Below are 15393 nucleotides of genomic sequence, written 5' to 3'. Positions count from 1 at the left end.
CTAGAGTAGAAAAGCTTTGTCATAGAAATAGAGAATAAAAATTAGATACGAAAAGTAATATAAAAACACCCCCATTGAAAATAATTCACAATGGTAAAAAGTTTGATATCTGCTTAAATTTCCAGACATTTCAGTGAGAACTAGAGCTTCTTTCTTTAAGAGTATTGAAAAAATAAACTTTCCCCCACAGTGTCATGTTTTCTCCTCCTTTCCTAGAAGCATTCAGGCTATTTACTATATTCTGTGAAATTATTATGTGTGCATCTGTATACTAGTTTCAGGGAGTGCTCTTTCTGTTTTTGGAGGAATTTTAGCACTTGTGGGCTTTGCATTTTCTTCCTGAGTGGTTCCTTTCTTTAACTGTCCATTTGTCATAGCACATCCCTGAATGAAGAGACCAGTTATTTCTGATGGGTGAGGAGGAAGGCTGGTTTGTTTTGATCTTAATACTGAACCTTTCCTTGGCTCATTGGTTTTTATTCTGTCGTCTTATCTTGGCTGTGAATGTGGTGTCAGGATATTCAAGTAAATTATTGCCTGTTGTGAAGAAACCACTATTTTTCTTAATCTTCATTCCCTGTGAGCATGGCTGTGCCTCAAAAATGAGGTAAGAGTTAAAGTAACTGTGGTTTAGAAGTAAGAACTAAAAGGGGGAAATGGCTATCTTTCCCCTTCTAGAATGAACAATAAAGGAATATGACTTTAAATTGGGCATGATCTGAATTTTGTATTCTTTTGTACCACATGCCAATCAAAAAAGAAGAGTTTGTTGAATGGAAATATCTTGGTTGAGAAGTTAAGGACTCCCACAATCTGTATCTATTTAGCAATCTATTTGATACCATGCCATGTTTAAGTAATGTCAGCATCAACTCACAAAATTATGCTCTTTGCAAGATAAAAGATTTCTATGCAGACCAGGCAAACTTAAGTAATGTATGGTCTCTTGGTAATGTGTTGAAAGTTTCCTTCTTTACTTGTTATGCTTTTCATATGTAAGTGTAAGTATGTGATTCATAGATTTCAGCACCAATCTAAAAATATTCTTTGAGAGTTTGTCTTCTATTTACCTACCTATTTACCGTTTGCTATGGACGCGTTTAATTTTTTAAGCAACTGGTATATACTTTAAGCTAAACCTTTATTATATATAGCCTTCAATAATCTTAGCAGTGAAAACTTATGATCAGTGATTTCTTGAGTTATTCTCAAAATAATCATAGCTGCTTGCCAACTACCTGCTCTTTGACTTGATTGTTTCTCTGCTTCATTGGTATTTTTCCACTTTTTAGAAAACCTTTGCTTTCCAGTTTGCAGCTAGGGTAGGAGCTGAGCTTAGGAACTTGGCTTCTCCATTATGTGGTCCTATCAGGTACACATGCCAAGTAGCACTAAGTAGCCTCCTCTTTGGTGTTAGCTACTTACTATGGATGGAAGGTGGGGGGAAGGGGGTGGCGTCTGACCTGCCATGAAGAGTCAGACCACTCTCTCTCTGGCACAGCCCTCAGGATCTGGTCTTGCACGGGTTCCATCCTGTGGCTCAGTGTGACTTTCCTGAACAGAATGCAATTTTTTCCTGGCCTCATTCCTTCTGTGTTCTTCCCACGTCAGGTGGAGGCAGCTGGTTGGTTCTGAATGCTGCCTACAAATTGTTAGCTGTTTTGCTTCTTGGCCCCCCAACTCACCCCTTGAGTAAGGAATTGGTGTGTTTCAGATCCAGGATTATGTTGCTTAGTCAAGCAAATGTAATCCTTGTCACAGAATGCCTAAAGTTTAAGGCTTGATTCCAGAAAAAAGCAAATAAATAGCAACAGTAGTACCTGTAATTAATGTGTATTGTGTGTTTACCATATGCCAGGCATTATGCTAAGCAAGTTGCATGCATAATTAGTTAATCCCTGTCAACCTTTAAAGTAGGTTCTATTGTTGCCTACATTTTGTAGATAAGGAGCCACAGAAAAGTTACATAACTTGCTCAACGTTATAGATTAAGGGACAGTTCTAAGATTTTGAACCCAGGCAGCTTGATACCAGAGTTGTTCCTTTTGACACTGTATTCAGCTGCTAGGCAAAGCTTCTCCTATCCGTGTCTTGTTGAATCTTGAATCTCATTGAAGAGTAGACAGGAATTTGATGTTTTAATCTATTAAAACCCTTCTGAGTCCACCTTCTAAGAACAGTTTATACTTAATGCAATTTACTCCAAAAAGATAAGAATACGTTTCTGTATATGGGACCATAGTCCCTTTATGTGAAATCAGATATACTTCATTTTTTTTTTTTTTTGAGGAAGATTAGCCCTCAGCTAACATCTGCTGCCAATCCTCCTCCTTTTGCTGAGGGAGGCTGGCCCTGAGCTCACATCTGTGCCCATGTTCTTCTACTTTATATGTGGGACGCCTGCCACAGCATGGCTTGTCAAGTGGTGCCATGTCTGCACCTGGGATCCGAACCGGTGAACCCCGGGCCACCAAAGTGGAACATGCGCACTTAACTGCTGCACCACTGGGCCAGCCCCCCAGATATGCTTCTTATGAAACATAAAACTACATCCATACTAAACCATTATCTTTATTAAATTAAAAATATTTATTAAGTGCATAATATATAAGATCTTAGCCAACTTTGTTATCATATATGATTAGGTCTGGTTTTCTCTTGACCTTTATCAAAGTCCTGTTGCCTCAGAGTATAAATGAAATTCAGAATGAATCCACTGTGAATCAGGAGGCCTCACTTTATGACTCTCCCAACTACAGTGTAACCCAGTACTCTCTTGGGGTTGAAAAAGTGCAAAAATACGGTCAAATGCATTAACAGCCCTCATTCTACACCCTTACTCACCACCTTCTGTTAGTTTTCTATGCCATCCAGGGGTAGGCATGGGCAGAATAGGGGATTTCAGGGCCAATCGTTGGACAGTTGATGATCAACAATCTTAGCAGTGCTTCCCAACCTTTTGTGTGTTGTGGCACACACAGAAAATGATAATATTTTCTCTGGAGTAAACAAATGAGGTTCCTTGAAGCTGGAGGTGATCCACTGTCACCTACCCATTGCCTGAGGTATACCTGTAACTCATTTCCAGCATACCAGATGGGAAGCTCTGCTATGGGCATATGTCTCGAGTCTCAAAGCTTCTTATGTATATGAAAGTACTCTATATAATGTGCTAATCGTGTGTAAGATTTTATTGATAATTATTACTATTAAGACCCAGATATTTATTCTGTAAAAGGACTGTGTACTGTCCTTTTTGTACTGTGACTTTTTTTTTGTCTTGGGAACTGTTTTTAAAGAACCAGGAGCAGATGCCAGACAAATTGCTGGAGTTAAGGTCCTGTATCTGACCTGGCACAGTAATGAGAAGTATAAATTCTAGAGGTCAGGAGTCGTATGGTTCAAGACTTCTTATAGGAAATCAAACAGCTGATGATATTTGTTAATGATTTTGCTATTTCTTCTCATAAAATTCCCTACCCTCTTTTCTGCCTATCCCAATTCTTTCTCTTTTCAAGTTCTGCCTTCTTTGTGAAGTCTTTTTTTCTGTCTACTACTTCTCCCCAAGGCGAAGGTCATAACCCCATCCTCTGTTCTACTCTTATACCTTATACATAGCTTTATTGATTGTATTTCCAATGCTGTCTTGTTGTCTGTTTCACATATGTCTTCCTCCTACTAGATTTTGAGCTCCTTGAATTTAAGGCTGTGTCTGATTAATCTTTGTAGCTCAAGATATACCCTGCTCATTTTATCGCATTTCATCGTTGGGGGGGGGCTTTAAATGCCCTTTTAATCGAGCTGAACTTTGTCTGCCTGTGCGTTTCTCCCATTAGTCTTCATTCAAGCATCTGAAACAACTCCAAACAAGGTTACTTTTATGCTAGTCATTCATACATTTGAATCATCTCACATGTATACTTCCATACAGTCTTTATTTCTCTGAGCTAAACATTATTAGTGTTGATGTTTTTCTCCCTGGTTTTTCATTTTTTTTACTCAATAAGTGTAAGTTTCCTTTCCCTCTCCCAGTGTATAAAATAAAAGAATTTTAAGAACTGAAAGGGCTAGAATTTGCCTAGTCCTGATCCTTCATCCAACTAATATTCGATGATTACATTCTGATTGAGTAGTTGAAACTGAGATATAGAAATATTTTGGGGCAGCACAGTATTTTGGGTATTTCACTAATAATAATGAGGAGGTTTAGATTTAGTAGATTAAAAAGAAGTCCTTTATCTTTCATTCTGTTTTAAAATGTGTGTGCTGCTGGGTATTTTAGGAATAATAATGAGCAAAATAGAAAGATGTTCTCTGCTGAAGCAGTGTATATGCTGTACAGAAAGATCTTCAGGTTTTTAGAGCGCTACCGTTAAGAATTTGACTCTAAATCCAAGCTCCCTGGGCTTCAATCCTGGATCTACCGCATACTAGCTGTGAATTACTTAATCTTTGTGTGTCTCAGTTTCCATGTTTGTATGGTTAATAATAATATGAGATGTTGTGAGGTTTAAATGAATTAGTAGTTGCAGAGCACTAAGAATTGTGCCTGGCACGTAGTAAACATTCAGTAAATGGTAACTGCTGCTGCAACCGCCACCACCACCACCACCATGAGTGAGTTATACAAGCCCCTGGTGAGATGTGGAGTGCTCTTGTGGGACTTCTTGAACCTTACTAAACCATCATGTACTTACGATGTAAGCTTCTTGTCTTAATAGGAAGTCCTACATACCATTCTCTGCACCTAAGCATGATTTGCCGAGACTGTAACGGCATCTGTGAGGGATGGAGTATTTGATTGTGGGGTTTTACTGTGGGAGCAATTTAAGAAATGGCAAAAGACTCGTTTGCTTTTGGAGTCTATTCCCTTGAAACCAACTTTGCTGGAAATCCATTTCCTGTCTTTTACAAAAAGAGTAAATTTATTTTCTTCATTGGCATTCTGTGAACAAAATACTGGCAGTTTGTATTTTGTGGAATATGATGTTTTTAAGTGGATTTAATTTTCCTTAGTAAACTGCTTTTAATAATGCATCAGAGTAAATTTTCTTCCTCTGTTGTCAGGTTGCCATCAAGATCATAGACAAGACCCAACTGGATGAAGAAAACTTGAAGAAGATTTTCCGGGAAGTTCAAATTATGAAGATGCTTTGCCACCCCCATATCATCAGGCTTTACCAGGTAGGCTCACTAGTGGTGTAGCATATGGCAACAAAGAACTCAGAATGGTCACTTGTATCGATAGCTACCTTTGAAGAAAGGGTGGATGGGTGAACATCTGCAACTTTTTTCTTTCTATATTCATCCCACTGTTTCCCGTCTGTTCTCCACTCCGTGCTTATGCTCCCCTGGCTATTTACTAGTAAGGTCTGCCTTACCCACGTAGGCCTTTTTAATTTGTCCTTTAAAATTTGAATGCCATTCTTAGTGAGAATTACACAAAAGATTATTCAGAAGATGATGAGAACTTACTTTTTTAGGTCAGAATCCTAAAACAGAATAGTAAACCCAAAAGGAACAGAGAATTTTGAGAGATGAAAAGCTAGAGATGATTATAACATTTTTTATAACATTATTCAAGTACTAATTTCTGTGATCATGTTATGAATTATGATGGCAAATGATATTTTAAGGATGGCTTCCTGTCTCAGTGAGAACCTGAACTTCCTTTCTGTGCTAGTAGAGTCCTAGACTTAGTTTTCCAAGGTAGCATTTTTTATTTTGAGAACCAAGAGATTGAGTCTGTGTAATGGAAGAGATTTCTATTCCAGTTTTGTTACCTTCCCAAGAAACATACATTATTTCGTGCCATTGTCATAAATGATTCCCTAGCTTTACTGCAAAAGTAGTAAACCTAGAGCTGGAATTTCAAGCCAGATAGGAGGGGTGGACTTTGCCTTAGCAGGCTGGTGGAAGAGATATTTTGGGAGAGGTGGGGCTTTGGGGTGCTTCTCAAATTGCAATGTGTTGGCAGCCAGAGCTCTGCCTGTGCATGGGGCAGCCTTGCTCACTGCTTTCTATCAGAAGAGCCATCACCTAGTTCTGCAGGAAGTGGCCACCCACTCGGTTCATTTGCTGCTGTTAGTCTGCAGTAAATGGTTACTGGCCCAGACATGGGACTGTGTGTAAGAGTGGAGAAAGTACGTCCAAGGCACAATGAGCAAACTTTCATCGTATGTTATTTTTATGGAAAAGAAAGCATGTCATGTTAGTATGTGTGGTTAAGGCTACAGCTTTAGGGCTCTGCTGTGGCATCGGCTGCTCACATAGTGAAATGAATTAGATCAGCAGGAGGAGACTTGTTGAAATTTATCAGACTGAATTTTGTTGGACGACACCTACACTGTGCCCCAGAAGCAAACCTGTGCAAGCTTCCTGGTGTTGCCTGAAGACCGTATCTGCAAACTCGGAGGTGTCTAACCTCTGCTTCCTTCCTATCCTGATAGAGTGACTAAACTTCTTGGCCTCACTTTTTAAAATAAATCGCCTTTAGATAATTGGAGGGCTTACTAGGCTAACCTTTCTCAAGAGGTTAACTTGTAGGTTTTAATCTTATAACTGTATTCTGCAGGTTTATCTTTTCTGAGGATTTCATTAGCCTATGAGAATTTCCATACTTCCAACCCTGGCTTTGAACAGTGCCCTCTTTTTAAACCTTAATTTTGCCCTCTGGCATCTGATATTGTTAAGGGGAGATTCTGGAGCTGCCAAGGTGAGTGGCTGTCTTCATAGTATCAAGGTAGATACAGGTCATTTGCCAAAGCTTTGGTCTCCTCAGGTTTATAGAGTAAGCCAAATATAGGTAACTGTATAGCAAAGTTTTTAAACTCCTGAAAAGTTTAGTAATAAAAGAACATTTGCAGTCAATAAAAGACCTGGGGGTACAAAGGAGATATAAAATATGGCATTATTTTTGTTCTAAACATCTGCATATATTTAGAGCACTTACTTTTTGTTATATAAATCAACATATAGAGAGAGCTTGGAAGCAATAAATGTAACAAACAGTGGGCTAATATCACCAGTATATAGAGAGTTTTTAAAAGGTAAAGAGAAAAAAAGAACGACGCAGTTATTAGATTGGAAAATGAAATTAATGTACACTTACATGAAGGAGTACCATGAAACCATTGAAAAAAGAGATAACTCTATTATTATGATACATACTACTGTTACATGGTATTAATGTGTAAAGATGTCAAAGATAAAGTAACTGGTAAATAATTTAACAAAATAATGAGCTGTGAAGTATAGTGAAAGCCTAGAATTACATTTTAATTAATTTAGAAGTAAAAACTGGCAGTTTACAATTTTAAACGTTTTTGAAATGGTAATATTTTAGACATATTGGGGTAAATAAAATAGATTATTAGGATTAATTTCACCTTTTTCTTTTTACTTTTTTAAAGTGGCTACTGGAAAAGTTAAAATTATTTATGAGGCTCACGTATTTCTATTGGACAGCACTGCTCTAGAATGATACAAAATGAGCTATTAACAGGCTTTCCTCTGTGGAATAAAATGGAGGGGGGTGGAGAGGAAGACCTGTGATGTATTTGTTGATATAGTAGGTATTTAAAATGTTTATAAGAAGCATATGTTCTCATATGTTACTTTAAGAAAATATTCAGTGAAAAGGGTGAAAAGGAAGGAATGTTACTTTAAGAAAATATTCAATGAACAAGGTAAAAAGGAAGTTGTAGTGACAACACACTACAACTAATTTAAAAAGTAGCAAAACAGAGACCAAGACAAAACACAAATGAGTAATTTACATTATTTGAAGTGTTGGATATTTACATTGTTACTCTCAGTTTTGAATAAATGGATAGTGAAAAGGAAAGTTGTCATTTCCATTTAAAAAACTGCCATATGTGATTTTGGTGCCATTCTTAAGTGATTCCCATTGTTTTCTCTAAGACTTTTTTGTTTTGGTTGGTTTTGGCGGGGGACGTTTTTGAGCTTTAAGTGATCAATGTTGAATGTGAACTTTTTGGTTTTGATAGCTTCTTTGCTTCTCAGTTTTGTGGAGCTTAAGAGATTGCAGAGGCCTCCCGGAGCAACACAAGGACTGTCTCTCTCAAGGAGTAAATACTTCCTCCTTTTAACAACTTGGAGGAGGAATACCTATTTTCCCCCTCTCTTCTTAATAACGTTTATATCTGTCCGCCCACAACACTTTAAATTTCCTTTAAGCAGTAATGGTTATTAATATTTAAAAGGACAAAAGAGGAGTCATTAGTTTCTCTTCCTGTGATATCAGCCTGTCATTTTTGTCACTGTCTGTCGCTTTCCTGCCTTTGCACCAGGTTATGGAGACAGAACGGATGATTTATCTGGTGACAGAATATGCTAGTGGAGGGGAAATATTTGGTAAGTACATTTATTGCATTCTTTAAACAGCTATTGAGCACACTATGGAAAACCTAAAATAGCTGTTCAATGCCTTTGTCACTTGAGCAGCTGTCACTTCATGCTGTCCTTCAGTGCTGTCATTTTCTATCAACAAAGTAATTTTATTTATTTTTGATTCACCTAACTCCCTTCACCATCTTTGTTTCCTTAGTGAAGGTGTTTTGTTTATTTCAATCAGGTATTGACACTTGAGATTAAAGATCTTTGAAAACAAACATCCCGTCTGAACGTGTGACTGAGGGTCTTTCCTATTGCCAGGTTCTAACTGGGGTTCCCAAGTGTGACAGAACTCCCACAAGTGTGTGGGCCTCTGTTGTATGAGAAAGAGCCACTTGGAGCAAACAATCTCACCCTAATGCATTCTTTAACCTTTGTTTAAATATAACGTGTAACTGTATTCTTTACCATGTGTTCCCAATTCCCTTGATGATTCTTGCAATTTTGGAGGTTTTGTCTTCAGGAACTATTTTTTCCTCTAACGCTTAGCTTAGCCCAACATCAGAATTAAGCAGGAGAATTTGTTACGAGGAAATCTGACTTTTTGAGATGATAAAAACTGGCCAAAAGATTTGTTTTGGTGACAGTGATAATGGAGCCAAGTAGATATAAAGTTTAAAGTTTTAAATCTAGATTGACATATCTTTTTATTTAAATTGTTTTTTCTTTTGGCAAGTTAACTACAGGCATACTTGAAAGATATTGTGGTTTAGTTCCATACCGCCACAATAAAGCAAATGTTGCAATAAAGCAAGTCACGCAAATGTTCTGGTTTTGCAGTGCATATAAAAGTTATGTTTACACTATACTATGGTCTATTAAGTGTGCAATAGCATTATGTCTAAAAAAACAATGTACTCACACCTTATTTAAAAAATACTTTATTGCTAAAAATTGCTAACCATCATCTGAGCCTTCAGCGAGTTGTAATCTGTCTGCTGGTGGAAGGTCTTGATGATGTTGATGGCTGCTGACTGCTCAGGGTGGTGGTTGCTGAAGGTTGGAGCGGCTGTAGCAAGTTCTTAAAATAAGACAACAGTGAAGTTTACCGCACTGATTGGCTCTTCCTTTCACGAATGATTTTTCTGTAGCATGTAATGCTACAGTAGAACTTCTTTCAAAATTGAAGTCAATCCTCTCAAACCCTGCTGCTGCTTTAACAGCTAAGTTTATGCCATATTTCAAATCCTTTGTTGTCATCTCAACAGTTTTCACAGCATCTTTGCCAGGAGTAGATTCTATCTCAAGAAACCACTTTCTTTGCTCATCCACGAGAAGAAACTCCTCATCTGTAAAAATTTTATCATGAGATTGCAGCAATTCAGTCACGTTTTCAGACTCCACTTCTAATTCTAGTTCTTTTGCTATTTCTGCCACATCTGTAGTTAACTTCGTGCGCTGGTTTCTTGAACTCCTCAAAGTCATCGATGAGGGTTGGAATCAACTTCTTCCAAACTCCTGTTAATGTTGATATTTTGACTTTTTTCTGTGAATCACAGATTTTTTTTTTCTTTGAGGAAGATTTTCTCTGAGTTAACATCTGTTACCAATCTTCCTCTTTTTGCTTGAGGAAGACTGCCACTGAGCTAACGTCTGTGCCAGTCTTACTCTATTTTATGTGGGATACCACCACAGTGTGGCTTGACAAGCAGTGCTAGGTCCATGCCCGGGATCTGAACCTGTCAACCCTAGGCCACCAAAGCAGAGCACACAAACTCAAACACTTTGCCACCAGGCTGGCCCCACATCATGAATGTTCTTAATGGCATCTAGAATGGTGAATCCTTTCTAGAAGGTTTCCAGTTTACTTTGCCCAGATCCATCAGAGGAATATTATCTATGCCTTACAAAATGTGTTTTTTTTTATTTTTTATTTTATTTCATTTATTTATTTTTTTAAGGAAGATCATCCCTGAACTAACATCTGCCAATCCTCCTCTTTTTGCTGAGGAAGATTAGCCCTGAGCTAACATCCGTGCCCATCTTCCTCTACTTTGTTTTTTTTTTTTTTTATCTGTGGGACATCTGCCACTGCATGGCTTGATGAGCGGTGCCACATGCGCACCCGGGATCCAAACAGGGAGACCCCAGGCCGCCAAAGTGGAATGTGTGCACTTAACTGCTGTGCCACTGGGCCGGCCCAAAATGTATTTCTTAAATAGTAAGACTTGAAAGTCCAAATTACTTCTTGATCCATGGGCTCAAGGATGAATATTGTATTAGCTGGCATGAAAACAACATTAATCTCATTGTACATCTCCAATCTCCAAATCTTGTAATTTTGTGTCTAAGAATCTTCAGGATAAGTGTGAGTATTTTTTTTTAAAGATTGGCCCTGAACTAACCTTTGTTGTGAATCTCCTTTTTTTTTTCTTCTTCTTCTTCTTCTCCCCAAGCCCCCCAGCACATAGTTGTATATTCTAGTTGTAGGTCCTTCTGGTTGTAATGTCTACTGATCTACCTAAAAATTCACTTCTTCTTCTTCTTCCAGTAGACATTATGCAAGTAGAAAATGAATTAGGAACAATGAACAAAGCCTCAGAGAAATGTGGGACACTATCAAGTGCAATAATATATGTATAATGGGAGTACCATAAGAAGAGAGAGAGAAAGAACAGAAAACATATGTAAGGAAGTAGTGGCTGTAAACTTCACAAATTTATTAAAATTCATGAGTTATTGAAAAACAATAACCTACATATCCAAGAAGCTCAACAAAATCTAAGTAAGATTAAACATGAAGAGATCTATAAGCAGATACATCATGGTAAGAATAATGAAAGTCAAAGACAAGGAGAAAATATTGAAAGCGTCAAGAGAAAAATGATGTGTCATTTAGAGAGAACTCTGTAAAATTAATAGTAGACTTTTCAGCAGAAACAATGGAGGTCAATAGAATAACATTTTAAAAGTGCTCAAAGAAAAAAATTATTAACCAAAGTAAAGCTATCTTTCAAAAATGATGGCAAAATAAAGACTTTCCCAGATAATCAATAACTGAGAGAATTTGTAGCTTACAGACTCACCTTATAAGAAATACTAAAGGAAGTTCTTCAGGGTGAAAGCAAGTGACCCCCCAGATGGTAATTTGAGTCCACACAAAAGAACAAAGAGCACCAATAAAGGTAGTTATGTAATTTATAGAAGACAGAAGAGATGCATACTTTTCTCCTTCTCTTAACCTATTTAAGTGGTGGTATGAAATTATATATATGTATATATATTGCATTGTAAGGCTTGTAATATATCTGTAATATATTGGCTAATAACAGCACAAAGGATGTGTGTGTGAGAAAAACTGCATTGGATTAATAAATTGCTACAGATGGTAAATAAATAGTCATAACAATATATTGTTGGATTTGTAACAGTAATAAATGTAATGTTTATTAAAAAAAAACTACAAAAGGGAATAGACAGAAGAGCAAGAAGGAAAAATAAGACTTGAACAACACTGTAAACCAACTAGACCTAACAGACATCTATAGAACACTCCACCTAACAACTGCAGAATATACATGCTTCTCAAATAAACACAAAACATTCTTAAGGATAGACCATATACCAAGCCATAAAACAAACCTGAATAAATTAAAAAAGTTAGCAGTAATACAAAGTGTGTTTTACAACAGCGATAGAATGAAATTAGAAATAGATAGAATGAAATAGAGTAGCAGGAAGAAATCTGGGGAACTCACAGATTAAACAGTATATTTCAAAGTAAGCAGTGGGTCAAAGAAGAAATCAAAAGCAAATTCAGAAAATACTTTGAGATGAGTGAAAATAAAGACAAAACATGCTAAAACCTATGGGGTGCAACTAAAGCAGGACATAGAAGGAAGTTTATAGCCTCAAAATGCCTATAATAAGGAAGATCAACAACATAGTCTTCTACCTTAAGACATTGAAAAAGAAAGAGCAAATCAAACCTAAATCAAGCTGAAAGAAGGAAATAATAAAGATTATAGCAGAATTTAATGAAATAGAGAATAAAAAAAATTGGAGAAAATCAATGAAACCAAAAGCTGGTTCTTTGAGAAGATCAACAAAATTTACAAATCTTTAGCTAGATTGACCAAGAGAAAATAAAGACTCAAAATATTAGAATCAGAAATGAAAGAGGGGACATTACTACTGACCCTAAAGAAATAAAAATTATTATAAAGTAATACCTGAACAATTATACACCAACAAATTTTTTTATCTTAGATAAATGGACAAATTCCTAGAAATACACAAACTATTAAAACTGACTCCAGAAGGAATAGACAATGAATAGACGTGTATTAAGTCAAGAGACTGAAGCAGTAATCAAAAAACTGCTTCTAAATATATGTCCAGGCCTAGATCTAGGTGTCACTGCTGAATTCTACCAAACATTTAAAGAAGAATTAAGAGCAATTCTTCACAAAGTTTTCTAAAAAATAGAAGAGGATGGAACACTTCCTGGCTCATTCTATGAGGTCGGTATTACCAATGCCAGACAAAGATATCACAAGAAGAGAAAACTATAGACCAGTATCTCTTGTGACTATGGATGCAAACATTACAAACAAAATAGATACAAACAAAATCCAGTAACATATAAAAAGAATTAGACACTATGACCAAGTAGACTTTATCCCAGGAATGCAAGGTTGGTTCACCACACCAAAATCCATTAATGTTATACATCATATCAGTAAAACAAAAAACAAAATGACACAATCACCCCAATAGATGCAGAAAAAGCACTTGACAGAATCCGACGCACTTTCATGATACAAACATTCAATAAACTAGAAATAGAAGGGAACTTTCTTCATCTGGTGAAGAAGCTCTGAAAAACCCACAGCTAACACCATACTTAGTGGTAAACAACTAGATGTTTTCCCTCTCAGATCAGGGATTTTAAGACAAAGATTTCATCTCTCTTCAACATTGTACTGTGGGTCCTAGCCACAGCAATTAGGCAAGAAAGAGATATAAAAGTCGTCTAGATTGGAAAGGAATAGGTAAAACTAACTGTCTTCAAAGATGACATGATCTGTATATAGAAAATCCTAACGAATCCATGAAAAAACTGAAAACTAAGTAAGAGGTCAGCAAGGTTGCAGGATGTGAGAGCAGTATATGCAAATCAATTGTATTTTTATACCTTTACAATGAACAATCTGAAAATGAAGGAAATAAAACAATTCAGTTTACAATAGCATCAATAAGAATAAAATTCTTAGGAATAAATTTAATGAAAGAAGTGCAAATCTCATTTTCTGGAAAATACAACAAAGTACAAAACAATATTGAAAAAAATTTAAGATCTAAATGATCAGAAGAACATCCCATGTTCATGGATTGTAAGAGTTAACATTGTTAAGATGGCAGTACTCCTCGGACTGATGTACAGATTCACTGTAATTCCTATGAGAGTCTAAGCTGACGTTTTTTATAGAAATTGACAATCTCATCCCAAAATTTGTATCGAATTGCAAGAGACCCAGAATAGCCAAAACAATCTTGAAAAAGAACAAAGTAGATTGGCATGATTCAGCTACAAGTCAAAGAAAACTGACAACCACCGGAAACTAGAGGAGGCATAGAGACAATTATCCCCTAGAGCCTCCAGATAGATTGAGGCCCTGCCAATTCCTTGATTTTAAACTTGCTTCCAGAACTATGAGTGCATAAATTATAATTGTTCTAAGCCACCTACTTTGTGGTAATTTGTTTTCACAGTGCTGGGACATTAATACAGATGAGGACAGGATTTTGGCATGATCTCAGAATCTCTCTCCATAAAATACTAATCATTTACAAGGGGGAAAATCACTTACCAGGTGGAGGAATCAGCAGACCCTGAACATGATCAGGTTATTAATATTAATATTAATGTGTGGTGAAGGCTTTAAAAAAAAGTAACACAAGGACTGCATCTTTGGGTACTTGGTGGAATTAACTAGGGGGAGCATGGTATTTCAGAAATGCTGTAATGTGTTCAAAAGATTTGAAGATGAGAGAGAGCATGGTGTATTTCATATTCCTAAGTTGTTTAGTATGGTTTAAATATAGTCTGTCTGTGAGAAAATGGCCAGAAGTAAGGCTGGTAAGATAGGAAAGGCTCAGTAGTGAAGGGCTTTATGTGAATTCTCCGACTTGGCCAGATCCCATATCACACCCTCTCATTGCCCTATATCCTTTCTTAGTAGTACTTAGCTCGATTGTGGTTTTACATTAATTTTTGTAGTTATTTAATGACTTCTCTCTCCCACTAGACAGCAAACTTTACAAATTTATGGGCCACGTCTGATTTTGCTCATGATTGTATCGTCGTGTCTCTTCTTGCTCTCCAGTCCATACTGTGGGATGCAAATATTTACTGAAGGAAATGGTCAGTAACTATTTATCGAATGAATGAGTGAATGAGTGAATAAATCAACTGTGTAAAAGAAATGAATTTTATCTTGAATTACTGCTGTGTGAGGAAGAATTGGGTTGAGCACCAAAACTAGTTAAGGAGCTGTATAGTAATATTCAAGAGTGATAAGGTATTGAAGTAAGGTAGTGAATTCATCTATTTCATTTTAACATCACAATAATCTTGTAACTTAGATATTTTTATTATCATTTTACAGACAGAGAAACTGAGGTTCAAGGAGGCTAACTAATTTGCCTAAGGTTGTGACGTAGCTGAGATTTAACCCAAGGACTATATGACTCCAGAGGACACGTTCTTTCCCATTCACCAGGTTGAAGAATCTACTCTTCCATATAAAAGATCTTTAATTAAGTATTTCTGGGAGGATCTTTGATAACAAATATAAACCAAATTTCTATTTTGAAAATTTAGCTCATGGACATAGCAGCAAAACAATCTTAATATCAGGTATTTTTTACCCTCCTGTTACTAAAGCCCCATTGAAGAAGAGAGCGAGACAGATTTTTTAGTACTGGGAGATTTAGGCACAGGCAATGGCTTGTTTACAGAGCTAATGTTCCTAA

At 36.6% G+C, this 15393-nt stretch overlaps 1 protein-coding gene across 12 annotated transcripts in view; it reads left to right on the top strand.

Moving 5' to 3' along the window:
- Nucleotides 1–15393, top strand: part of SIK3 (SIK family kinase 3) — a 241511-nt gene that overhangs the window by 125622 nt on the left and 100496 nt on the right. For all 12 annotated transcript variants that reach the window (XM_070273654.1, XM_070273652.1, XM_070273653.1 and 9 more), the window contains exons 2-3: nucleotides 5068–5184; nucleotides 8313–8376. In XM_070273654.1, coding sequence (XP_070129755.1) covers nucleotides 5068–5184; nucleotides 8313–8376 — 181 coding nt within the window. The remainder of the gene's footprint in view (nucleotides 1–5067; nucleotides 5185–8312; nucleotides 8377–15393) is intronic.

Source organism: Equus caballus, chromosome 7 (assembly GCF_041296265.1).
Source record: "Equus caballus isolate H_3958 breed thoroughbred chromosome 7, TB-T2T, whole genome shotgun sequence".
Lineage (NCBI taxonomy): Eukaryota > Metazoa > Chordata > Mammalia > Perissodactyla > Equidae > Equus > Equus caballus.
Note: the sequence above shows the minus strand (reverse complement) of the source record. Positions and strands in the feature narration are given on the sequence as shown.